Source organism: Pelophylax lessonae, assembly GCF_965119305.1.
Source record: "Pelophylax lessonae genome assembly, chromosome: 1".
In the NCBI taxonomy this organism is placed as follows: domain Eukaryota; kingdom Metazoa; phylum Chordata; class Amphibia; order Anura; family Ranidae; genus Pelophylax; species Pelophylax lessonae.
This window is the reverse complement of record NC_138768.1, coordinates 496,573,831-496,601,019: the sequence shown is the minus strand read 5'-3', so window position 1 is coordinate 496,601,019 and position 27,189 is coordinate 496,573,831. Positions and strand designations below refer to the sequence as shown.

Genomic DNA, 27,189 nt, shown 5'->3' with positions numbered 1-27,189 from the left:
AAGGAACCTTGTCGTACACGTGGGCCCCCCTCCTCAGCTCATAAGTTTTTCTGTTCCTCGGGGTCGACTAGCAACGGCTTAAATCCTTTCTGGGGGATTCAAACGAACCTGGTCTGGCAAGCCAAGATCGGGCTTCTCCAGACCAGTGGACAAGGCTCCATCAACGTCCTCACCAGTATCGGGGGTGGGGGATGTCTCTTCGCTGGTTTCCGCAAATCAGACAAGTGGGTCCACCAAGTCAAAAGACCGAGTTTCGCTCTTGTCCCCTGGCAAGGTTTTTTTCCTTCCTATTTGCGCCTGTTTGGGGCAGTACACGACCTGTTCCTCCAAGTTAGGGGGATTGTCTCGGTTCTACGGAATGGTGTCAGGGTGTTTACTCAAACCTGTTCAGTCCTCAGGAAGGAAGGCAAAGTGTGTCCAATCCTGGAGCTCAAGGGGACTTAACTGCTTTGTGCGGGTACAGAAGTTCAGTATGGAGTCCATTCGAACAATGGTAGCATCCCTGCTATCCTATGATGCCTCTATCAATATCCAGGATGCCTATCTTCACATGTGCCAGTCGCCAACGTTTTTTTCTCTGCTTTGCTGTGGGAGAGGAGCATTATCCGTTTGTGGCGTTACCCTTTGGTCTCGCCTATGATCCTCGGGTCTTCACAAAAGAGTTAGCCCCCTTGCTACGCCAACGGGGGATCATGGTACTCGGCTACTTGGACACCCTCCCTCTGCTCTGGGGGAGAACCTGGAGATAACAATATGTACTCTGTGGGAGTTCGGCTGGATTCTGAACCTTAAGAATTCTGCTCTGGTTCCATCCACAAAGCTGGACTATCTGGGCCTGACTCAGCCTTAGCCAGAGTGCTCCTTCCTCTGGACAAACTCCAAAAACTGCAGGCTGCAATTCGCCTCCTGCTGTCCAACAGATGATCGTCCCTCCGGACTTGCATGTGGTTTCTGGGCCTAATGGTGTCTACCTTTTGAGGCGGTTCCATACGAGGTCCCTGCAAAGGGATATTCTGACCAAATGGAATAAGACTACCCAGTCTCTGGAAATCGATCAGGCTCGGGAAACGTGGGAGTCCTTGATATGGTGGCTTTGTGCTTCGGCTGGGAAAATCCTTCCTCCCCTTGCATTAGACAGTGATCCCCACGGATGCCAGCCTGTCTGGCTGGGGAGGTATCCTTGGCAAGCATTCTGCTCAGGGGATCTGGATGCTGGAAGAATCCAGACTACCAATAAATGTCTTGGAACTCCTAGTGATCAGACAGTCTGAATTATTGGACGAATCATCTTCAGGGTTGTCCAGTGCACATTCAATTGGACAATGCCACAGCCGTGGCTTGTGTGAATCATCAAGGGGTCACAAGTGTCCTGGCGGCTCTGGAGTTAGCTGGCATACTAAGGTGGGCAGAACGGTTCATTCCAGCCCTGTCCGCTGTACACATTCCTGGGGTGGGAAATTGGCAGGCGGATTATCTGTCAGCAGGCGTTGGACCACGAGGAGTGGTCTCTTCATCCAGAGGTGTTGCGTCAGCTAGGTCTCCGGTGGGGCACCCCTAAAGTGGATCTGTTCTCGACTCAACAGGTTGCAGAGGTTTGTGGCTCGGTCAAGGGATCCTCTCGTGGTCGCCATAGATGAACTTGTGGCTCAGTGGGGTCAATATCGGCTGATTTACGCCTTCCCCCTCAATCTTCTGCCGAGACTTCGGAGCTACTAAGATGACCGAAATCCCTTCTGCCTCGGACTGGGCTTGGTATGCCGATCGGGTGCGGCTGGTCGCCGACGTTCCTTGGAAGCTTCATCTCAGGGGAGGATCTTCTGTCCCAAGGACCGATCTTCCGTCCCATGGACTGATCTTCCATCCTGCTTTACAGACTCTGGCTTTGATGGCTTGGCTGTTGAATGCCAGATGAAGGATAATGGTTTATCTGACTTGGGGATTCCTACCCTGTTAAAAGCTAGGATATCTACTTCCAGGAAGATCTACCATCGTACGTTGAAGTGCATTGCGTTGAGTCTCTTGGTGTTCCTCCTCGCTCCTTCTCGGTGGCTCGGATCTTAACCTTCCTTCAAGGGGGGATTGAAAAGAAATTGGCCTTGAGTACAACCAAGGGCCAGGTGTCGGCCTTGGCAGTCTTCTTCCAATGGCTGCCACACCCTTCCTGGTTCATACCTTTCTTCAGGATGTCCGACATTTGGTCCCTCCAGTGCCAACTCTGTTGCCGCCTTGAGATCTAAATTTGGTGCTTTCAGCTCTGCAGAAGCCGTCTTTTGCAAATATTCAGGAGATTCCTGGCTTACATTGTCCCAAAAGGTGGCCTTTTTAGTGGTCACTTTTGCGTGCAGCGTGTTGGAACAGGTGGCATTATCCTGTCATCCACCTCACTTGGTGATTCACAGGGATAAGGTGGTTCTTCGCTCCTGTCCATTGTTCCTTCCAAAGGTTGTCTGACTTTTTTGAATGAAGATATCGTGTTGCCTTCCCTGTGTCCCAGGTCCCAGGCCTAAACATCCAAAGGAAATTGCTCTGTATGCCTTAAATGTGGTCTGGGCAATTGGGGTGTACCTGGCAGCTACGGAGTCATTCAGGAAGTCAGACTTTGTGTTCACAAATGGACCTCCAAAAAGGGTTGCCCGCTTTCTCTGCGACTATTTTCAGATGGATCAGATGGACGGTGGTTCACTCATATTCCATCAGGGGTCAGGATCCTCCTTTCCCTGTCAAGGCGCACAGTAGGGTACTTAGTGCCTCCGGGGCCTTCCGTCATCAGGCGCCAGTGATGCAGGTTTGCAAGGCAGCCACCTGTTCGTTTGTGCACACTTTTACAAAGTTTTATAAAGTGGGTGTGTTGGCATCTGCGGATGCTTTCTTCAGCCGTAAGGTTTTGCAGGCTGCTGTTGAGGACCTGATCCTCTGGGGGTGTATTGTTTTTTTCAGATGGGCTCCGGTTGCTTGGTTGAGCCCCTGTTGCCTGGTTACAAAAACAGTGCTGCGCCAGATCTCAAAAATAATCCTTAAAACGGTGCATAATATAAAAAAATATAAATAATAAAACCCTTATCAAGTGTGGTGGTAATTTATAAATTGCACTACAAATAGTCCACAGAAAAAAGAAATTCAAACTTGATCCATTGACATCCACCTTCAGTGCTTGGGACTGCAATAAAGTGCTCAGTGATTGCTCCACCACCCATGCAATAAAGCCTCTCCCCTTACATTCCGACCCCTGTGTTACCAGCGGGTCAGAATGAGCAGTACCCCTCTGAGGTTAATGAGTCAAGTGGAGATCTGTAGGTGGAAACTCTCAAGCCAAGGCATCAGGAAATGGCTCTCAATCCGCATATGTCACAGGTGCATAAGGAAATTAAAACACAAATGGAGTGCTCTCTGTATAAAAACTAGAACCTTAACTTTTTTTAAATAAAGTAGGCAACTTACTAAACAGGCACTTCAGCAGTGTGGGCTTTACAAGCAAACCGCAATCTATCTTGTGGCCTACAGTCCGGCGGAGCCGGTTAGTCGAATCACATCGTGGCTACGAGAGATTGTTTGCTTGTACAGCCCGCACTGCTAAAGTGCCTGTTTTGTTGTAAGTTGCCTAATTTATAATAAACGGTTCTAGTTTTTATATGGCAATCACTATATTTGCTTTTTCGTTTTCTTATGCACTTGTGACCTATCTGGATTGAGAGCCATTTCTTTATGCATTGGCTTGAGAGTATCCACCTAAAGATCTCCACTTGACTCATAAACCCCAGAAGGGGTACTGCTTCTTCTTACCCGCTGGTAACACGGATCGGAATGTAAGGTGAGAGGCTTTATTGATCGGGTGGTGGAGCAATAACTGAGCCAGTGTATTGCAGTCCAAGCACTGAAGGAGCATGTCACTGGATCAAGTTTGATTTTTTTTCTATGGACTATTTGTAGTGCACTTTATAATTCTCACCTACACATTTTGATTTTTTTTTTATTAGTGCATAATACTTTTAAAAATTATATAAATGTTTTTAATGGATTGTTAGACATCTGGTGCAGCACTGTTTGTGATTTATTGATATACATGTATGGTGAAAACACATTTTTAGTGAAAGCAGCCAGAGATTTATAGTGTATACACACAGTGACTAGTTGCGCTGATTGTCTTTGTTACACCTGTTGCCTGGTTGGCTAATGTTTAGCCTTGGGGTATTTTTCAGTTTTTCCACCCCCTCATGTTTAACACTGCTTTGGGACATCCCAGTGATTATGAATACCAGCTGTTAGTCAAACGAAAGAAAATGGGATGTTTTGACTTGCCGTAAAAATCAATTTTTCTGATGATCGACGGACCCAGCACCCACCCCTCCTGTAGAGTTGGTATTCTCCTGACGCTACGTTTTACAAAACTGAGTGGCTATAACAGAGGGAGTATACCCCCTGGGACTGCTCATGGGTGTAGCCAGAATTTTTTTCTGCCTAGTGTCCTACTCCTGTAGGTGGCAGTATAACCCAATGGGTATGAATATCGGAAGCTGTCAGTCAATAAATATCAGAGAAATGGATTTTACGGTAAGTCAAGTCCCATTATTTCACACTATGAGCCCTTAAATGAGGCGGCTGCGTTGGCCTTGTTTAGGATTTTCTACACTTGCTAATGCTGCGAATATCACACCACCTTTTATTAGTGTGGGTCTACGTTTGCTCATTTCACTTAAGCTGATAAAGCCATCATTGTCACCAAGCATGACTTCATCCCCATTACATGGGGGTTTGGGGATTAGTAATTTACAGAAAGTGACAAGCTGCATTTCTGGCAAGATCAACCAGTATTTATCTTCTGTTCATTGACACACAGCTCAATATTATGTACTATAGGGTTATGCTGCCCTCTGAAGGATTAGGACTAGGCAGAAGACCCAAGCTTGGCTTCGCCCCGTGCGCCGCTCTCAGCTGGCATAATTCCCCCTCTTTGCTTAGCTACTTTTTGTTTGCCTAGTTCAGGAGTAGGATCTAGCTTCCCTGCCGGCCCTAGGTCCTGGCACTTTTGCCTATTTTTATGCTGCTTGTTTTTGGGTTCCTTCCTGGTTTTTTCCTGTGGCGATCTTCTAGCAACTGCCTGGCTGAGTGAGGGGCTGGACAATTGAAGTTCCAGTGGTCCCCTCAGTCTAGCAGGCACGTGGAGACTGTAGCTCTGCGCTCGGTCGGCCGCAACCTATCCCTAATGGGCTGGGGCTGACCTGCCAGTTAAATGTCTCACAAGGTTGCATACGACCGGGTCTCGACCTGAGTTGCAGCGTTACTTCTGGTCGATGGCTCCTCCACTCCAGTGGCAATGAGGTTCTGTCCTGGGAGTGTTACCCGCACGCTTTGCTGGATCGGTAAATAAGGGCCCCCTCCTCTACTTCCCTGAATGCGGTGTGGGGCGTGGGTACTCACTGGGGTGGTCAGTCCCTCCAGGGGGGTTCTCTGGAGGGGGCTGGTAGATGCACTTATTATATCAATGCAGGAGCCATTTATGTTGGAGGATGCAGTCAAGGCTGCTGTGGACATATCTGTTCCATTTGTCACCCACAAGCCATCCTGTGCGGTTATGGTGTTCTTATCCAGCTTATTTTGACACATCTGTCTAAGTGCTTGGTGCGTTGAATATGACCCTTGATTGTCCCAAGATGTTTTTCTGTTTGGTATCCTTTTGAGGAGTCACTTCCCTATTTCCAGGTTGACTAAGGCAACCAAGTTTCCGGTGGTAAAATCCCCGGCTTTTAGGAATCCGGTTGCCGCGCGGGCAGAATCTCTAAGGCCCCGTTAAATGTTTACCATGGCTGGTAATAGAAAATACTCCAATAGGTGTATATTCTTCGCACCTATGGATGGCCTACAAGGAGGGGGGTGTTGAGTGGTAGATGTGATTAAATAAATAATGGAGGGGGTGGTGATAGCAGCTGCTATAAAATAAGTATAGAATGAATAAAGAAAAACCCCAAAGTAGTTGGGATTATTATAGCGCTTGCTGTTGGGGACCAGGGTAAACAATTACCTGGATAAAATATGTAAGGTCAAATAAATATACAAAAACGTTGAATAAAATTGGTGACTAATGACTGAATAAATTCCATATACTGGATGGTGGTGTATCACACAATAATACAGTGTAAAATCAATAAATAGTCATACAATATCAAGTATCAAATCACATAAGTGCCATTAAAGTGCAAATACCGTAAGTGCCAAAATAAGTCCAATCAAAGTTCATATGTGACTTAAGTGCATAAGATAAACTTCCGTGCCAAAAAGGGAGAAAAGTGCAAGTGCTTTTGCTGGGTCCTCCAGTGGTCCAACTGCCGATACTTCTGGAGTGACTTTAGGGAATAGTGGGGGTGTGAACTCACCAGATGTTGTGGATCTTAATTACCTTATGGTAAAAAGACCTATAGAGCCTGGTGGCCTCCTCGGCCGGAGAAATGGTAGGCTTTGTAGTCCCCTACGATCCGGGGTCCCCTTCCTGATTGCGCTGGATCCTCAGGGTCCGGTTGGGGTAAAAAATAATTGCTCCAAATAGTGCAGTACCATTTTAAAAAGGGTTTTATTAAATGCACAGTACAAATAAGTTAAAATTTAGAAGGATCACGCCCGCTGTATTAGTGCCTGTAGTGGGGAGAGCGGTGACTACCGGCTTGCGCACCACCTGGCTTCAGGGCGTGCGGCGTGAGTTCCATTTGACACGTGTTTCGTCAGAGCGTGTGACCTCTGAAGACGTCACGTGCTCTGACGAAACGCGTGTCAGGTGGAACGCACGCCCTGAAGCCAGGTGGAGCGCAAGCCGGTAGTTACCGCTCTCCACGCTACAGGCACTAATACAGCTGGCGCAATCCTTCCCTGAGAGAGGGGGAGGGAGGGAGAGAGGGATTCAGTGTTGTCACATGAACCAGGCCTCCAAGAAGGTCCTGCCTGATCTTTGTAGGAGATCACCTGTTCAGTGCTTCCATGGATAAGATTATGGGTTTTACGGGGGGAGGAGGAGTAATCTTCTCCCGCAGGCTACTAGGAGCAAGGAGTCTCGTCTCAAACGTGGTCCTTGCTTCTCGGCTCACAAGCGCCCCTTTCATATCTCAGGACAAAAGCCCTCGGTGGGGGGGGGGGGTTCCTTAGAGGCCCTGGTCTGGTAAGTCAAGAGCTGGTCCCTGCAGACAAGCCCTCTTCTGCCTGAAGAGGCGCCCTCACCCGTATCTGGGGCGGGGGACGTCTTCATTTCTTTCCGGATCCGTGGACCTCCTTCAAGACAGGTGGGTCCACGAGCTGATTCGGTCTGGCTTATACAATCGAGTTTTGGTCTTCACCTCCGGCAAGGTTCTTTCCTTCCAACCTGTGTCTGTACTCAGATCGTCTGCGCGGTCTCCTCGGGGCAGTGCAAGATTTACTTTTACAAGGGGTCATTGTACGGGTTCCAGAATCAAAACTTTCAGGGGTTTTATTAAACCTGTTTTCAGTTCCCGGGAAGGAAGGCAAAGTTAGTTCAATCCTGGACCTGAAGGCCTTGAACCGCTTTGTGCTGGTACAAAGATTCCGGATGGAGTCCATTCGCAAGGTTGTGGCATCCCTTCATCAAGGGGATTTTCTGGCCGCTCTCAATATCCAGGACATTTACCTTCATATCTCCCAATATTTGTCAGTCATCAGCGTTTTCTTAGTGCACCTCGCCCACGGCAAAACTATCAATTTGTGGCGTTACCCCTTGGTTCCTCGGGTGTTCACAAAAGTTTTGGCCCCAATGCTAGTGCTGTTGCAACAGCGGGGGATTGCAGGACTGGGGTACCTGGACGATCTCCTTCTGCAAGTCTCGAACTGCTTTGAAGGACATCTTTATTATTACTGTGCGAGCCTTACAGTTCGGATGGACACTGAATTTCCAAAAATCTGCTCTAGTTCTCTCCAACAAGCTGGACTATATGGGCCTCACCTTGGACTCAGCCCAGGTGTTTCTTCCGGGGGGGGGGGGGGGGGGGGACTCCAAATGTGGCAGGATGCGATTCGGCTCCTGTTTTCCAACAGGTGGTCATCTCTTAGAACTTGTATACAAGTGCTGGACCTGATGCTCTCCACCTTCGAGGCAGTTCCGTTTTTACAGTTCCATACGAGACCTCTGCAAAAAGATTCTTACCAAGTGGGACAAGAATCCAGTCTCTGGACAATCTGATCCTGTTGAGCCAAGGTATGAGAGGGTGCCTGATCTGGTATATTTGCTCTCCAGGTCTTCGACAGGGAAAATCCTTTCTTCCCCTGTACTGGACAGTGGTCGCCACGGATGCCAGCCTGTCCGGGTTGGGAGGTGGTTTGGGCAAGGACTGTGCTCAGGGGGTTTGGACTCTAGAGGAATCCAGACTACCGATCAACATACTGGAACTTTGGGCGATCTGACTGTCTGGTCCATTGGATGGTTCGTCTTCGGGGTGTCTGGTACCAATTCAATCGGACAATGCCACAGCCGTGGCATATGTCAATCACCAATGGGGCCCAAAAAGTGTCCTAGCGGCTCGAAGTAGCCAGCATTCTTAGGTGGGCGGAACATTTCGTTCCAGCTCTCTGCTTTGCATATTCCAGGGGTGGAAAAATGGCAGTCGGATTGCCTCAGTTGACAGGCCTTGGACCAAAACAGAATGGTCACTTCATCCGGAGGGGTTTCAACAGCTGTGTCTCTGGTGAGGAACTCGCAAGGTGTACTTGTTGTCCTCTCTTAACAGGAAGGTGCGAAGATTCATGGAAAGGTGTCGGGATCCTCTAGCCAACGTCTTGGATGCACCGGTGGCTTCTTGGGGGCAGTACCATCGGATTTACGCCCCCCCCCCCCCCCCCCCCCCAAACCTCTTCTCAGATTTCTGCAAAGGATCGTGGCAGAAGGCATTCCGGTCATCCTTGTGGCCCCAGACTGGCCTTGCCAGTCTTGGTACGCGGATCTTGTACGGCTGGTCGCCGATGACCTTTGGCGACTCCCTTTCAGGGAAGACCTGTTGGCCCAAGGGCCGATCTTTCATTCTGCTTTACAGTCCCTGGATTTACCAGTTTGGCTGTTGAAAGCCAGGTGCTGAAGGATAGGGGGTTGTCTGACTCTGTGATTACAACGCTATTGAAGGCTAGAAAATCTACCTCTAGAAAGATTTACCATTTGCGTCTGGGATTTGTATATTGTGTGGTGTGAGTCTCTGGGGGTTTCTCATTTTTCAGTGGCTCGAATTTTGGGGTTCCTCCAAAGAGGTGTGTAACAGCTCATGGCCTTGGGTACCATCAAGGGCCAGGTTTCGACTAGGCGATTTTTTTTTTTCTTTCAATGTCCGTAAGGTACGCGTTCCTTGGTTCGCAACTTTTTTTAAGGGGTTCGCCACTTGGCTCTGCCTGTGCGGTCTCCATGGCCTCGCTGCCTTTTTGAAAATATTTGCAAGATTCCTCTGCTTACATTGTCCCAGAAGGTTGCATTCTTATTGGTGATTTACTAATGCACGCAGGGTGTCCGAGCTGGCAGCTTTGTCTTTTCGTTCACCTTATTGGTGGCTCACAGAGATAGTGGTGCTTCGCCCTTGTCAGTCGTTCTGTCTGAAGGTTGTCTGATTTCCATTTGAATAAAGACATTGTGTTGCCTTCCCTGTGACCTAAGCATCCTAAGGAGATTGCCTTGGGTTCTCTAGGTGTGGTTCGGGCGATCGGGTGTACCTGGCGGCAACCGAGTAGTTTAGGAAATCGGACTCGCCTTTTGTCCATACGGATGGACCTCGCAAGGGGTTGGCATCTTTGAGGGTGAATTGTTTTCAGGTGAGCTCCAGTTGTTCCTGTTTTAGCTTCATGTTACCTGGTTGGCTAGGTTTAGGAATTTTTTCTGCTGTTTTTCCCACCCCTCATGTTTGACACTGTTTTGAGACGTCCCAGTGGTCAGGAACATACTAGAGCTGTGTCCGTCAATGATCGAAAGAGAAAAAATAGATTTTTATCTTACCATAAAATCCTTTTCGCTTTCGTTCATTGACGGACACCGCTCCAGAAAAACTGGGTTATGCTGCCCCCTACAGGAGTAGGACACTAGGCAGGAAAGCGTTACCACGCCTATGGGGCAGTCCCAGGGGGTATACTTCAATTACTGCTTTAGTGCATTCAGTTTAGTTGCAAGCAGTGTCAGAAGAAAAATACCCCCCAACTCAATAGAGGGGCGGGTGTGGTGTTCGTCAATGAGCATCAGAGAAATAGATTTTACGGCAAGACAAATCCATTTTTCTTTATATTTAACTTAAAAAAAAAAAAAAAAAAAAGTTGTCCAAAGCGAGCAAACCTGTAATATTACGACAGCGATGCATTAAAACTAGGCTGTTTTTTTTTATTTATTTATTTTTTCGTGTGTGTTCAGGAGAGATGAGCCATACTGGCCGGATTCAAAACGAATGGCTTTGGATGATCGGTATCGAGATTTTGGAAGACCAGACAGATTTCATGATTTTGAGAATCGAGATCGGGGCCGATATATGGATCATATGCACATGGACAGGTAAGTTAAATTATTTGGATTTTTTTTTCTTTTTTTTTCATAGTCCTACTGGGCTCCAGATTCAGATCTTCATTGTGGTGGCCTATCTGCTTCTATATAATATGCCTGTCTCCTAGATATGGATATACCTTCTATGACTTTCCTACTTTTTGAAAGTCGTCCTGCTTTCAAAGTTCCAGATTATAGCGGGACTGCGATATTGCGGACATTTGGACAGTGACACTTTTTACACTTTTTGGGGACAAGTGACACTAATACAGTAATTGGTCCTTATAAAAATTGTGCATTTTATTTTTTATCAAAAAAGTGCACTTATCCTATAATTAAACGTCACATTTGGGAGGCAGTGCACTTTTAAGAATATGCAAATTAAGTCAAAGGAACCCTGCATACCAGTTGCTTGGCATGTGATTGTGGCACATTTTAGCAATACAGTATCCCACTTGAGGTAGAAGGGAGGGAGGAGGCATTCAGAAAGCTACAGTATCCCCTTCTAAACACCTGCAAACTCACTGCCCTTGTGAACAAGACCCTAGGTGGTTACCTGCATTAATGCTTTTGTCCCTGTGTGTCTCATAAAACATTTTTTCTTTTTCAGAAGGGATGATTCAAGGTCTGGCATGGGTGGCAGAGATATGGTAGGTGTATTAAAACTGTAAGAGAATTTTTGCCGACCCATCCCCCACCCCCTCACTTTTTTTTCTACTAGTGGTCTAATATTTCCCCCCTTTTTTTTTCCTGTAGAATTACTCAGATCGGCATGGGAGAGATCAGCGTGATGGGTGGGGAGATTATGATAGGCGTGCAGATGATGGAAGAGCTGCCCCACCACCAGGAAGGTTTGTCATTTCGCTAATTTTACATAGCACTGACAGTTTTGGAGACAGGTTTTACAGCGGAGAGAAGTCAAAGCAGCTTGGTTTCTTTGAAAACCCTGATAATAAAATGCGGTTTCTTCAACCCACAAGCTCCTCTTTACCTATTTTGAACTTGTATGGGTATTTTTGGGGATGGGCACCTGACCTCACAAGAAGAATGGTCATTTATAAATGGTTGTATGCGTGTGTGTAATATATTTGTGTGTGTGTATATGTGTGTGTGTGTATGTGTATGTATATGTATGTGTGTGTATATATATATATATATATATATATATATATATATATGTGTGTGTGTGTAATGAGTGGTGCACAGAAATTTTCAGCTGAAATGGGCTTATTCCATTCCGGCCGAAAATGGGTTAAAGATGGCCAGCGCAGGTTTCAAAAGACCCGCCTCTTGCCGGCACCCCGCCTCCCGGTGATGCCACTACTACTACGATGTGCATGCATGAACTAACACACCGGATAGGCGGGCGAGCGGCCGCTAATAGCTGTAACTAAGTGAGCGCTTCACTTCCCTATCAGGCGGCTATCTCCTTTGACAGGGAAGTGAAGGGCTCGCATAGTTATAGCTATTCGCGGCCGCTCGCCCGCCCGGTGTGTTAGTTCATTCATGCACATCGTAATAGTAGTGACATCACAGGGAGGCGGGCCGCCGGCCAGAGGCGGGTCTTTTGAAAGGAAGGACACAGGAGGAGCTGAGAGTAAGGAGATTGCATACTTGGGATGGGATCCCCTCACATTTTTGTGACTATATTGTATTGAATGTTTTCATGTGACAACACTGAAGAAATGACACTTTGCTACAATTTAAGTAGTAAGTGTACAGCTTGTATAACTGTAAATTTTCTGCCCCCTCAAAATAACTCAACACAGCCTTTCATGTATAAACCGCTGGCAACAAAAGTGAGTACACCCCTAAGTGACAATGTCCAAATTGTGCCCAAAGTATCAATATTTTGTGTGGCCACCATTATTTTCCAGCACTGCCTTAACCCTTTTGGGCATGGAGTTCACCAGAGCTTCACAGGTTGCCACTGGAGTCCTCTTCCACTCCATGATGACATCACTGAGCTTGTGGATGTTAAGAGACCTTGCGCTCCTTTACCTTCAGTTTGAGGATGCCCCACAGATGCTCATTAGGGGTTAGGTCTGGCGACATGCTTGGCCAGTCATCACCTTTACCCTCTGCTTCTTTAGCAAGGCTGTGGTCATCTTGGAGGTCGCAGCCTACCCCTCGGCTGGCAGCACCCCTACTTCAGGTCGGAGGCAGTCTGCCTGGAGCGGAGCCCACTCGGTCCATGCTATGGTGAGTGTCCCGTTGCCCCTGCTGGCCTTGGGGGATGTGGGGGGTTGTGTGTGTGTGTGCGCGCGCACACCATGGTACCTTGGGCTTGCTTGTCCCTGTTGTGGTTCCTGAGGCCTTCATGTGTCGGTCCCTAGCCGTGGGCGCCACCATCTTAGGTGTGGGCAATATAATTTTTTTCCCCATAGACTTGTATGGGGCAGCCGTTTTCCCTGCAGCTTCCTATTGTTTTTTATGGGCATCCATCTTTGTGTAGCCCTGGTGCTGTACTTGTGGTCATTTTTACTGATCTAGTGGACAGGCGGGTGGAATCCCTTTCCCGCCATCTTCACGTGCTGGCGGGTTCCATTTCGAAAGTTGGAACTGTTGGACCAGGTGATCCAGGCTCTGGTGTTCCTGTGTGATGCGTCTTTGGATGCGGCTCCCCTGGTCGCCAGGGTCTCGGCCGTGGGCATTGTTTTAAGACGCATGGTCTGGTTGAAGAGCTGGTCGGCTGATTAAGCTTCTTAAAAAGCCTTAGCTGATCTCCCCTTTCTGGGAGACAGGTTGTTTGACATCTCATTGGATGAGTTGATCAAGGGCCTGACTGGCGGGAAAAGTACTCTTTTTCCTCAATCCTCCAAGGGTAAGACACCCCGTCCTAAGTGGTGTCCCTCCTTTTTTGCTCATAAGCGTTTTTTTCGTGTTTCCCGGTGCAAGAAAAAGGTAAGCCGTTCAGAACTTCTGTCGGTGCTAAGAAACCCTGGGGGGGGGGAAGTCCCAAGGCCGGTCAGTCCGGTGCTGAAGACAAGTCCTCTTCAGCATGAAGGGGCGTCCTCACCCATCTTGGGGGTGGGGGGACGTCTGCGCTTCTTTCAAGAACTCTGGACTTCATTCAGGACAGATGGGTTCGCGAACTGGTTTGTATCGGATACAAGATCGAATTCTGGTCCCGGCCAGGGGACAGGTATTTTTCAGTCAAATCTTCACCTGTCTCCGGAGCGTTTGAAGGATCTGCGGGAGGCTGTGAGAGATCTCCTGGCTCAAGGGGTGATTTGTGCCAGTTCCCCAACAGGATTGCTCTCCAGGCCTCTATTCAAACCTGTTCACTGTGCCCGGAAAGGAGGGCAAGGTGCGTCCAATCCTGGACCTCAAGGCTCTGAACTGCCGATTTGTGCGGGTACAGAAATTCCGAATGGAGTCCATTCGGTCGGTGGTGGCGTCTTTGAATCAGGTGGATTTTCTGGCTTCCATCGATCTCAAAGAAGCGTATCGCCATGTCCCCATGTTCAAGGGACGTCAGGGATTCCTCCGCCTCGCGGTCGCAGAGGACCACTTTCAATTTGTGGTGTTGCCCTTTGGTCTCGTCTCTGCTCCCAGAGTTTTACCAAGGTCCTAGCCCCTTTGCTGGCCTTGTTGCATCAACGAGGTATCTCTATTTTGGGGTATCTGGATGATCACCTGTTGTCCAGCAGATCTGAATGGGAAACTGCTCGCAAAACACGTCCATCACAATTTGGACCCTTCAGGACTTCGAGTGGACCTTCCATGTCACCAAATCTGCCCTTACTCCATCTGTGCAGGTCACCTCTCTGGGGCTGATCCTCGACTCTGCTCTGGGGCGGGTCTTCCTTCCCTTGGACAAGCTTCAGAAGTTGCAAAGGGCGGTCCACTGATGGAGGCCGATCAGTTCTCCTTGCGGGCTTGCATGAGGACCCTGGGTCTGATGGTCTCGACCTTCGAAGCAGTCCAGTTTGCAATTGTCTCGTGTGAGACAACAGAAAGATTCTGTCACAATGGAACAGAGATCCTTGGTCATTGGACCAGAAGATTCGGTTGAGCCATCTCACGACGTCTGCTCTCTTGGTGGATCCAGTCACCTGTCCTGTGCCATGGCAAGTCCTTCCTGCCAGTGTTTTGGATGGTGGTCCCCACGGACGCAAGCCTATCAGGCTGGGGTGGAGTGCTGGGGAAGCTCTGTGCTCAGGGGACTTGAGCAATCAAGCTCTGCCTGCTTCACTGGACGAGTCGGCTACACTGCCATGGCCGTGGATTTCATCAATCATCAAGGGGGCACCAGGAGTGCTCTGGCGGCCAAGGAGGTGACCAAGATTCTGGTATGGTTGGAACACAGTCCCGGTTCTTTCCGCAGTCCACATCCCGGTGTGGAGAATTGCCAGGTGGATTACCGGAGTCGTCAGGTGTTGATCGGTGGGAGTGGTCCCTGCATCCGGAGGTGTTTCATCTCCTGTGCCTGGTGTGGGACTCCAGAGGTAGACCGGTTTGCATCTCTCCTCAACAGACCAGTTCAGAGGTTTGTGGCCAGGTCTCTGGATCCTCTGGCTGACGCCACAGATGCTCTGGTGGCTCCTTGGAGTCTGAATTGCCTGATCTATGTCTTCCCTCCGCTTGTTCTCTTGCCAAGGTTTCTTCGCAGGGTGGCGATGGTCGTTCTGGTGGCACCAGACTGCCGTCGGCGGTCTTGGTACGCAGAGCTGGTAAAAATGGTCATGGATCATCCATGGCGTCTTCCTTTGCGGAAAGATCTACTATCTCAATGACTGACCTTCTATCCTGCTTTACGGTTGCTGGCTTTAACGGCTTGGCTGTTGAAAGCAAGGTGTTGAGGGATAGAGGTCTTTCTGATTCGGTGATTCCTACACTTTTGAAGGCCAGGAAGTCGACATCTAGGAAGATCTATCATCGTACGGGGAAATTGTACATTTCTTGGTGTGGATCGCTGCAGCTGCACCCTCGCTTGCTTGTTTTCTATAGCTAGGGTCAGTTCAAAAATTTTAGTTGTGTAATGAAATCCAGAAAGACCTGGCATTAGCAGGTACAATTTTTTTTTTTTTTTTAATGCGTTCAACCGCTGTAGCCTGTATACACGCTCACCACGCAAAACTCCATTGCTGAAGAAAAAGCATGCTGAAACTCATTTAAAGTTTGCTGCACAACATTTAGACAAGCCTGTAAAATACTGGGAGAATATAGTCTGGTCAGATGAGACCAAAATTGAACTCTTTGGATGCAATAATACCGTCTTTGGAGGTAAAATGGCAAAGCACATCACCCTAAAAACACCTTAACAGAAGTTTGAAGGTGGGAATATCTGTGTCGGGCTGTTTTTCAGCCTATGGTAACCTCAAACTTCATATCATTGAAGAAAGGATTAATGGAAAAATGTACCAAGGCGTTCTTGATAAAAATCTGCCGCCATCTACCAGGATGATGATGAAGATGAAACAAGGGTGGACATTTCAGCAAAATGATGATTCCCAAACACAAAGCCAAGGAAGCTCTCAATTGGTTTCAAAGAGAGAAAATAAAGCTGCTAGAACTGCCCAGCCAAACACCCGACTTGAATCCAGTAGAAAATCTATGGAAAGAACTAAAGATCAGAATTCATAGAATAGGACCATGGGACCGTCAAGATTTGAAGACCATTTGTGTGGAAGAATGGGCCAAAATCGCACCTGAGCAATGCAAGTGAAAAGTAGAAAGGGGTCACACCAGTACATACATGTGCAGAACGTATTCACATAGCTACCAGCCCCCGCCCCACCCTGCAAAGTGTTCCCTTTCCTGATGCAGAGGATGTGTTTGTAGATGGCTCCTATACCCGACCAGATGATCACAGCAAGCGACTAGTTTCTTCATACAGGGGGTGTCTTTAACCACTTGCCTACAGTGCACTTTCACCCCCTTCCTGCCTAGACCGATTTTCAGCTTTCAGCGCTCTCACACTTTGACTGAGAATTACTCAGTCATGCAACACTGTACCCATACAAAAATTGTGTCCTTTTTTTCACACAAATAGAGCTTTCTTTTGATGGTATTTGATCAATACTGGGTTGTTTATTTTTTGTGCTATAAATAAAAAAAGACTGAAAATATCGTGAAAAAACGCATTTTTCTTTGTTTCTGTCATAAAATTTTGCAAATTAGTCATTTTTCTTCACAAATTTTGGCCAAAATTTATACTGCTACTTATCTTTGGTAAAAAAAAACCCAAATAAGTGTATATTATTTGGTCTTTGTGAAAGTTATAGAGTCCACAAGTTATGGTGCTATTCATTGAAAATTGATCACACTTGATCACACCTGATGTACTGAAGGCCTATCTCATTTCTTGAGACAATAAAAGGTCAGGAAAGTACAAATACCCCCCGAATTACCCCTTTTTGGAAAGTAGACATTCCAAGGTATTTAATAAGGGGCATGATGAGTTTTTTGAAGTTGTAATTTTTTCCCACAATGCTTTGCAAAATGAAGATTTTTTTTTTTTTTTTTTTACAAATTGCCGTATTAACAGGTTATTTCTCTCACACAGCACATGTATACTTGCAACTACACCCCAAAACACATTCTACTACTCCGCCTGAGTATGGCGATACCACATGTGTGAGACTTTTTCACAGCCTGGCCACATACAGAGGCCTAACATCCGAGTAGCAGCGTCCGGCATTCTAGGAGCACAAATTACACATATTTCCTGACAACCTTTTGCACTTTTGAAGGCCCTGGAGCACCAGGACAATGGAAACCCCCATAAAATGACCCCATTTTGGAAAGCAAACAGCCCAACGTATAATTTTTGAGGCATAATGAGTCTTTTGAATATGTCATTTTTTTCCACAAGTTTTTGGAAAATGTGGAAAGAAAATGAACACATTTTTTTTTACACAAAGCTGTCCATTTATGCAATATTTCTAACACATCGCATGTACATAGCAAAACTTGCACCCCAAAATACATTCTGCTATTCCTCCTGAGTATGGCGATACCACATGTGTAACACTTTTTCACAGCCTGGCCACATACATAGGCCTCACATCCAAGTAGCGCTTTACACAAAGTTGTCCATTTATCCACTTTAAGACTGGGCCTATTTTTGACACTTGGTGTTTACGAGCTAAAATAATTTTTTTTGCTAGAAAACTACTTTGAACCCCCAAACATTATATATTTTTTTTTAGCAGAGACCCTAGAGAATAAAATGGAGATCGTTGCAATATTTTTTATCACACCATATTTGCGCAGCAGTCTTCCAAATGCGATTTTTTTTTAAAAAAATTCACTTTTTTGAACTAAAAAAAAAGAAAACAGTAAATTTAGCCCAATTTTTTTCCATAATATGAAAGATAATGTTACGCCGAGTAATTAGATACCCAACATGTCATGCTTCAAAATTGCGCATGCTCACAGAATGGCGCCAAACATTGGTACTTAAAAATCCCCATAGGCAACATTTTAAAAATTTCTGCAGGTTACTAGCTTAGAGTTACAGAGGAGGTCTAGGGCTCAAATTATTGCACTCGCTCTAACGATCGCGGCGATACCTCACATGTATGGTTTGAACACCGTTTACATATGTGGGCGGGACTTGCGTATGCGTTTGCTTCTGCACGCAAGCTAACGGGGACAGGGCGCTTTAATTTTTTTTTTTTTTCCTATTTTATTTATTATTTTTTTATTTTTACACAGTTTAAAAAAAAAAAAATGTTTTGATCATTTTTATTCCTATTACAAGGAATGTAAACATCCCTTGTAATAGAAATAGGCATGACAGGTCCTCTTTATTGTGAGATCTGGGGTCAAAAAGACCTCACACCTCACAACTACACTAAAAAAAAAAAAAATTGGTGAAAGAGGGAAAAAAAAAAAGCGGCCCTTTAAACCGGTTGCTAGGCAACGTCTTTTGACGTAGCTCCGGTCCTCCAAGACCATAGAGTTGAGTGAGGGCCATCTTGCCCTCACTCGACTTCCTGTCTCTGAGGATCCGGGACCGGATAGTTTTCCCCGCTGCCGGCGGGTCCGGTAAGCTGGGAAAACGTCTGGGACGCGGCAGGAGGGGGGGGGGGCACCTCTTTCCCTGCACCGTAAGGGTAATTCCGCGGCGAATCCGCCACTGGGACCACCCTTATCTGAAAGCCGACCGCCCGCCGTTTCAAAAAATACCGGGGTTATGGGGGCTATCTGCTGCCCTTAACCCCAGTATTTAGCTTTTAATGGCCGACGCATATAGTCGTTAGGCGGTCAGTAAGTGATTGCATGTATATGGCAAACAGGTGACGATGACTGATGGGGTGACAGGTGACGATGACTGATGGGGTGACAGGGGACGATGACTGATGGGGTGACAGGTGACGATGACTGATGGGGGTGACAGGTGACCATGATTGATGGGGTGACAGATGACGATGATTGATGGGGTGACAGATGACAGTCACTGACGGGGTGACATGTGACGATCACTGATGGGGTGTCAAGTGACGATGACTGATGGGGTGACAGGTGACGGTGATTGATGGGGTGACAGGTGACGGGCGATGGTCACTGATGGGTGACAGGTGACGGGCGATGGTGCATGGCGGTACTGATGGCAGTCTCTGGTGACCGGTGAACTTTAGGCTATGTTCACATGTGAGCGTAGCGATCACGGTCAGAATCACTGCGATTCTGCCCGTGATCCAGAAATCATTGCAAATCGCGGGGCGCCTGTGCGTTGCCCGTGATTTGCAATAGCACCCCAAATGCTGTGCGATGTTGCTGCGATTTCCGCCTGCCGAATCGCGGTAACATCGCGCAAACAACGCATGACGCTCCAAAGAAACTCTTGTACCTTTTTTGGGCGTCATGCGATGTTTGCGGGATGTTACCACGATTCGGCAGGCGGAAATGGCGGCAACATCGCACAGCGTTTGGGGTGCTATTGCAAATCAGGGGCAACGCACAGGCGTCTAGGGATTTGCAATGATTTCCGGATCGCGGGCAGAATCGCAGTGATTCTGCCTGCGATCGCTGCGCTCACATGTGAACGTTATGGGTGTCAATTTCTGGGCACTGATGAGGTGACTGTTGGGTGACAGGTGACATTGGGGGGGGCTGAGGACTGTGTGGGGACCTTTATTAGTGTGATTTTTACTTTGTGACATGTGTACAGAGCAGTAACTCACTATTTCTAGCTCTGCTCTCCTCACACTAGAAACTGTATGAGGAGAGAAGAGCTAGTAACACTGAGTTACTGCTCTTTGTTTACATTTTCTGATCGGCTGTGAATGGATTCACAGCCGATCACATAGTAAACAGTCACTGTCAGTGACTGTTTACTACCGCCGGTGACAGCTGTGTTCCTACGGAACACAGTGCCACCGACATGACCGCGCTGCGCGCTCCCGATCGCGCATGCGCGGTCATCTAGTGGGCGCCTTCATTGTGATCGGCTGTGTCATTGGAACACAGCCGATCACGTGGGAAACAGCCACGCCCATTGGCTGTTCCCCCCTGCCGGTGACGGGGGGTGTCCCGGGGACACCCCGACACCGGCAGTGCAGGGCGGCGCGCACGCGATCGCGCGCCTGCCCTGCTTAAAGTGCCGCCGTCATATGACGGCGGCCCAGGATAATGGTCATATGACGGCGGGCGGGCGGCAAGCGGTTAAGCTGTCATTACTAACAAAAGGATTTTGTACAAAGTATTAAATACATTTCAGTTAGCATGTTCAATACTTTTTTCCCTGTCATTCCATTTTTTTTTTTTTTTTTTACACATAATTTTTGAACGTATTTGTTTTGTTTTAATTTTATGTATAGAGGGCATGGGTTGTTAGACGTGGTAAACATTTCATGTCAATAGCACTTTTAGAAATCTTTACCTAGAAAAATGGTTTCATCCCCCCTCCCCCTTTTTTTTCTCATTAGTTCACTGACCGACACGGCTTTAATTCTGCAGACCATTGGGTATTATACTGTCGCTCTTCAGGAGTAGGGCTAGGCAGATGCCTCTTTGGTTATGCCCTTGGCACAGTCCCAGAGGGTATACCATCACTTCCTGCTTTAGGACTTCAGTTTTTTCTGCCTAGTCAGGAGTAAGGACCGGACTCTCTGCTGGGATCTACGGTCCTGGCATTTTTTCCTATTTGAATGGAATATTTACTTTTTCTTTTGTTCCCATCCTGGGGTCTGAACGTTTTCGGTGGGGTCCAATATCCCATGCAGCGCAATGTGGTGCCGCCATTTTTCCGTGGTTTGGGTTCCCGTTTCGTCGGCCATGTTTCTGTTGTTCAGCAGCCATGTTTTTGGTTTCCCCAAAGACTTGCATTGGCGGCTATTTTCCTGTAGTCTGAGACAGTGCTGAGGCTGTGGGGGCCTCTAGTATAAGGTTAGCGTTTCCGCTTTCCAGCGGTGTGGCAGATCGCTTTGGCGATTTCCAGCTTGGGTAGTGATTCTGTGGGTACACTATCCTTCCTCTGCTGTATACAGCGCCGTAGGTGGGCTGATTCTTGTGGTGCCACAGCGGTGTATAGGGGGGGAGGGGCCTCTTTTTTTTTTTTTTTTTTTTTCCCCTTGAGCAGCTTAACCCTTTATCGTCATGAAGCTTGTGGAGCGCGTTTCACCACCCGATCCACTCCTGGAAGCTGCGGGACCCTCTGGGTTTCAATCTCCCTTGGCAGACTTGTGTCTACTAGTAGCCAAAGTAGATATGGCACTGCAAAGGAGACCTGGCAAAAAGGGCCCTTTACCTGTATCCTCTGCTTCCTCAGATTCTGAGGTGGATTTGGCTGCCGCAGGTGAGAGTCAGCCCACTGGGTCTGCGTCCACGCACGTGGAGTGCTTTTATAGGATGTCATCCTCTGCAGTCACGCATGAAAAAGCGCTGGTGGAGGGCCTGATTGTATCAGTGCGGGAAACTTTAAAGTTTGAGGACTCAGCTGCTGCTGAGTCGGTGACGCTAGTGCAATTTGGCACCTGCAAAAATTCCAAGGTGAATAAGGTTTTTCCCTTTCCTGCCTATTTTGACGAGATTGTCACTAGTCAGTGGGGTTTCCCGAAATGCCTGGTTGGAGTATACTAAAAGATATCCCTTTGAGGAGTCTCTTCTGAAGAAACTGACGGTTCCTCTGTTGGTGGACTCTCAGGTTTCCAGGCTGAATAAGAACTCACTTTTTCCGGTGGAAGATTCCCTGTCTCAAGGACCCCATGGCCAAAAGCGCTGAGGCTCTGGTCCGGTACCTCTTCACTGTGGCTGGTTCAATTTTAAGACTGGTGTTAACGCTAAGGTTTTGCGCCAGGGTCTGGAGGGGAGTCGACATCCTCCTGAGCTGGCGGATCAGTTGATCCAAGGGTTACAGTATATTTGTGATGCATCCCTGGCTGGCAGGGTTTCTGTGACGGTTGTGATCCTTCGCTGCATGATCTGGTTGAAGTACTGGTCAGCTGATCAGGCTTCTAAAAAGGTACTGGCTGATCTTCCTTTTGTAGGTGACTGTCTGTCCGGTGCCTCTAAGGAAGAGATCATTAAGGGCCTTATGGGAGGCAAGAGTACATTGATTCCATAGGCTGCCTAGGGCAAGGAACCCCGCTGTAAATGGGGGTCCCTTCTTTTCGGCTCACAAGCGGTCCTTTCGTCCGTCTGGCTCGCAGGAGAAGGGCTTGAGATCCCCCTGTAACTTTGCGGCAGGCTCCAGGAGACCCTGGAATGGCAAGTCCAAAGCGGGCGCTTCTGGTTCCGCAGACAAGCCTTCCACAGCTTGAAGGAACCCTCACCCGCGTTTGGGGTGGGGTGACGGCTTCGCCTATTTCCAGATCTGTGGACCTTGCTCATTCAGGACAAATGGTCGAGTTTCAAGCCTTGCCTCCGGGAAGGTTCTTTCCTTCCAACTTGCGCCTGTCTCCAGAGCTGCTACAGGGCCTTTACGGAGCAGTGCAGGACCTGTTGGCACAAAGAGTTAGTGTCAGTTCCAGAGTCGGAATGTTTTCAGGGTTTTTATTCAAATCGGTTCAGTAACCAGGAAGGAGGGCAAGGTTCATCCAATCTTGGATCTCAAGGCTCTGAACCGTTGTGCGGGTTCAGAAATTTCGGATTGAATCCATCCGCACAGTAGTAGCTTTCCTTCCTCAAGGAGATCTGATGGCTTCTATTGATCTCAAGGATGCTTACCTTCATATTCCAATATATGTCAGGCATCAGCGGTTTCTTTGTTTTGCCAGGGGTAAGGAGCACTTTCAATTCGTGATGTTATCCTTTGGTCTCGCCTCAGCTCCTCGTGTTCAGAGGTTTTGGCCCCAGTGTTGGCCTTGTTACGGCAGCATCTGATCGCGGTACTGGGTTACCTGGACGTTCTGCTTCTTTGTGCAGTGTCTTTCTCGGTTCGAGAAGCCGACTTGGAGGTTACGGTGCAAACTCTGCAGGAGTTCAGGTGGACACTGAATTTTAAGAAATCGGCATCCACAAAGCTGGACTACTTGTGTCTGACGCTGGACTGGGCATCAAGCCGGGTATTTCCTCCTCAAACAAAACTGCAAAAGCTACAGGAGGCTGTTTGGCTCCTGGTTTCCAACCATCAATCATCCCTCAGAACTTTCATGCAAGTGCTGGGTCTGATGGGCTCCACCTTTGAGGTGGTTCTGTTTGTGCAGTTCCACACCAGACCTTTGCAAAGGGAGATTCTGATCAAATGGAACAAGGATCCGCTGTCATTGGACAATCTGAGTCGGTTGAGTCTGGGTTTGAGGGAGTCGCTCCGATGGTGGCTTCGCTCCCCGGCCCTACATCTGGGGAAAGCCTTTTCTTGCCCTGTATTGGACTGTAATCACCACGGATGCCAGTTTGTCTGGATGGGGCGGTGTCTTGGGAGTGTGTTCTGCCGAAGTTGTCTGGACTCAGGAGGAGACCAGGTTGCCGATAAACATCTGGAAATTCGGGCGACCAGACTTTCTCAGTGGACAGATCGTCTGCAGGGGCACCCTGTGCGCATACAATCGGACAATGCTATGGCTGTGGCATATGTCCATCATCAAGGTGGCACAAAGAATACCCTGGCAGCCCGGGAAGTGGCCGACATCTTGAGGTCGGCAGAACAATATGTTCCGGCTCTCTGCTATACATCTTCCAGAGGTGGAGAATTGACAAGCGGACTGTCGGCAAACGTTGGATCCAGAAGAATGGTCTGTTCACCCGGAGGTTTTCCATCAATATGTCTTCGGTGGGGGACCCCCGATGTGGACCTGCTGGCTTCCCGTCTCAACAGGAAGGTACAAGGAAGGTACAGAGGTTTGTGTCAAGGTCTCAGGATCCTCTAGCCGACGCCGCAGACGCTCTGGTGGCCTCTTGGGGTTGGTATCGTCTGATTTATGCCTTTCTTCCAGTACAACTTCTGTCGAGACTGCTACGCAGGATTGAGGTAGAAGGGATTCCAGTCATTCTGGTGGCACCAGACTGGCCTCGTCGGTCTTGGTATGCAGGCCTTGTAAGGCTGGTAGCAGATGTCCCTTGGAAACTTTCTCTCAGGGATGATCTTCTGTTTCAGGGACTAATCTTCCATCCTGCCTTATGGTCGCTGGCTTGAACGGCAACCATAAGCCAGGTGCTGAAAGACAGAGGGCTGTTGGAGTAGGTGATTCCTACACTATTGAAGGCTAAGAAATTTACTTCCAGGAAGGTTTATCCGAGTTTGGAAGGCGTGAGTCTTGGGTTCTCCCCCGCTCCTTTTCTGTGTCTCGCCTGTCGGAGTTTCTGCAATTGGGTTTAGATCAACCTTTAGCAGCAGTCTTCACACAGGGAGCAGGGGTGCAGGGAGTTAGCCATCTGGCTCCTCTGGTACGATCCTTGGTACCTCCGTGGGATCTCAGATTGGTTCTGTCGGTGCTTCAAAGTCCTCCCTTTGAAAATATTGGGGAAATTTTCCTCTGCTCACTGTCGCATAAGGTGGCTTTCTTAGTGGCTATTACTTCTGCATGTCGCGTGTCGGAGTTGTCTACATTGTCCTGTTGGTCACCTTACTTGGTGATTCAAAGGGACAAATTTGAATGAAGACATTGTGCTACCATCCCTATATCCTGAGCCCAAACATCCTAAGGAAATTGCCTTGCGTTCCTTAGATGTGGTACGGACGATTCAAGTTTACTTGGCGGTGACTGAACCAATTAGAAATCCGATTCATTGTTCTTACGGATGGACCTCACAAGGGGCAGGCCGCATCTCCTGTGACTATTTTTAAGTGGGGATCAGGCAGATGGTGCTGCAGGCTTACGCCATTAAGGGTCAAGCTCCTCCTTTCCCTGTTAAAGCGCATTCTACGAGGGCGCTTAGTGCCTCCTTGGCCTTCCGTCGTCAAGCATCAGTGGTTCAGGTGTGCAAGGCATCTACTTGGTCGTCTGTACACACTTTCACAAAATTTTATAAGGTGGATGTACTTGCATCTTCGGATGCAGCGTTTGGCCGCAAAGTTTTGCAAGGTGCCACTGCAGAGGCTTCCGCTTCTTGAGGGTGAAATTTTTTTTACTGGTGGTGACCTCCAGTTGTTCCTAGTTGAGCTCCTGTTAACCTGGTTGGCCCTGTTAAGAATTCTGCGTTTTGCTGTTTTTTTTCCTACCCCTCAGGTTTACATTGCTTTGGAACATCCCAAAAGTCCGAAGACTTGAAGCTGTCTGTCAGTAAACAAAGAACTGGATTTTTGTCTGACTAACATTTTTCTTCTTTTCTCTGAGGTTCACTGACAGACACAGCACCCGCCCCTCTTTTGGGGTTGAGTCATTTGTTCTTCTGACACTATTTACAAACTGGAAGACCTACAGCAGGAAGTGAATGGTATACCCTCTGGGACTGCCCCAGGGTCCTAATCAAAAAGGTTTCCGCCTGCTCCTGAAGAGTGACGGCATAAAGCCACTGGTCTGCAGAATTGAAGCTGTGTCTTTCAGTGAACCTTGGAGAAAAGGATTTTATGGGAAACTATAAAAATACATTTTTTACCCACTGTGTAAATCTGTGTAAAATGCTGTAAATTGGGAATGCTTTCAGAAATATTGAAGTGTTAATATATATAGTTTATTTTTATCCATTAACAAGTATATGAACAGAAGAGAAATTCAAATCAGTATTTGGTGTGACCACCCTTTGCCTTCAAGGCAGCATCAATTCTTGTAGGTACACTTTCACGTAGTTCGTATAGGGACTTGGCATGTAGGTTGTTCCAAACACCTTGGAGAACTGACCACAGGTCTTCTGTGGGTGTAGGCTGCCTCAGATCCTTCTGTCTCCATGTAATCCCAGACAGACTTGATGTTGCAATTGGGGCTCTGTGGGGGCCAAACCATCACTTCCAGGACTCGGTGTTCTTCACACTGACTTTTAATTTTTTTTTTTTACAATTACCATTTTTTATTAAATCAAGTGGTACATTGAAAGTTATTGTTGACTTTGGCTGCATGTTTGGGGTCGTTGTCCTGCTGCAGAATACATTTGGAGCCAATCGCCATTACTAGTAAAAGAATGAATAAATAAAAATTACATCTTTCCCCTGGTTTGTTGACGCAAACCAATCAAAATGCTTATTGTGATTTTTTTTTTTTTTTAATTTTAGTAATGTTTTATACAGCAGGATGTGGGGGGGATTATATAGAGATATACTGTATTTTCTGGCGTATAAGACTACTTTTGAACCTCAAAAAAATCCCCCAAAAATGGGGGGTCGTCTTATACGCCGAGTATAATATACTTAGGTTACCTTGGAGATATTACCGGTAGATGTAATCTCTCAAGACGCTGGCTGTGTGGGAATCCTGTACCGGTATACCGTATGTACCGTAGCTTTGGCTACGTAGTATACCGTGCTGAGCCAATCAGGGAGAGCGATGTATTCTATTATTGAATGCAAAGCCTGCTCGGATTGGTGGAGTAACATCAGCCCGCCTCTCTGACTCTGCCAATCCGAGCAGGCTTTGCATTCAGTAATAGAATACACTGTGATTGGCTCAGCGCACTATACTGTATGTAGCTGAAGCTACGGTACATATGGTATACCGGTACAGGATTCCCACACAGCCAGCATCTTGAGATTACATCTACTGGTAATATACTTAGGGTACCTTGGAGATATTATGAGAGATTACATGTATTACAGTACTTGGGGTACCTTGGAGATCTATGAGAAATCTGTTTTTCAATGGTGTTGCCTTGCATCGGAAGGGGGGTAGTCTTATATGGCGAGTATAGCCCAAAACCTATGTTTTAACTTGAAAATTAGGGGGGTCGTCTTATACGCCGGAAAATACGGGTAGATCTAATTTTTTTTTTTTTCCTTCAGAAATGACACTCTGTTTATAGTGCAAAAAATAAAAATCACGCATGTGCTCAAATACCGTTGCATACCAGCACATTATGCATTTACTTTGCTGGTAACCAAAAAGATAATTCCAGACTTTACTTCCTCTTTAATATACTGTACATATCTATTGTAAAACCTACAGTTGGGTCCAAACATTTGGACACAGACACAATTTTTGTAATTTTGGGTCTGTATGCCACCAGAATAAAGTTAAAACGAAATAATCCAAATTAATTTGAAGTGCAAACTTTCAGCTTTAATTCAAGGGGTCCAAATAGTTATAACAAGAAAAAATGCAGCGCTAAAATGATAGATACAAACATAACTGTGTATCCAATTGATGGTGGAAACGTGAAACAAAAATGATATTGAATAAATAGTGAAAAGTCCCAAGTGATAAGCTTAGAGCGTA

General features: G+C 47.3%; 1 protein-coding gene across 1 annotated transcript in view; it reads left to right on the top strand.

Annotated features, from left to right (window-relative positions):
* Positions 1-27,189, top strand: part of LOC309547132 (scaffold attachment factor B1-like) — a 119,083-nt gene that overhangs the window by 69,093 nt on the left and 22,801 nt on the right. The window contains exons 12-14 of the mRNA XM_082246922.1: positions 10,367-10,504; positions 11,103-11,142; positions 11,249-11,343. Of these exons, the coding sequence (XP_082103048.1) occupies positions 10,367-10,504; positions 11,103-11,142; positions 11,249-11,343 (273 nt within the window). The remainder of the gene's footprint in view (positions 1-10,366; positions 10,505-11,102; positions 11,143-11,248; positions 11,344-27,189) is intronic.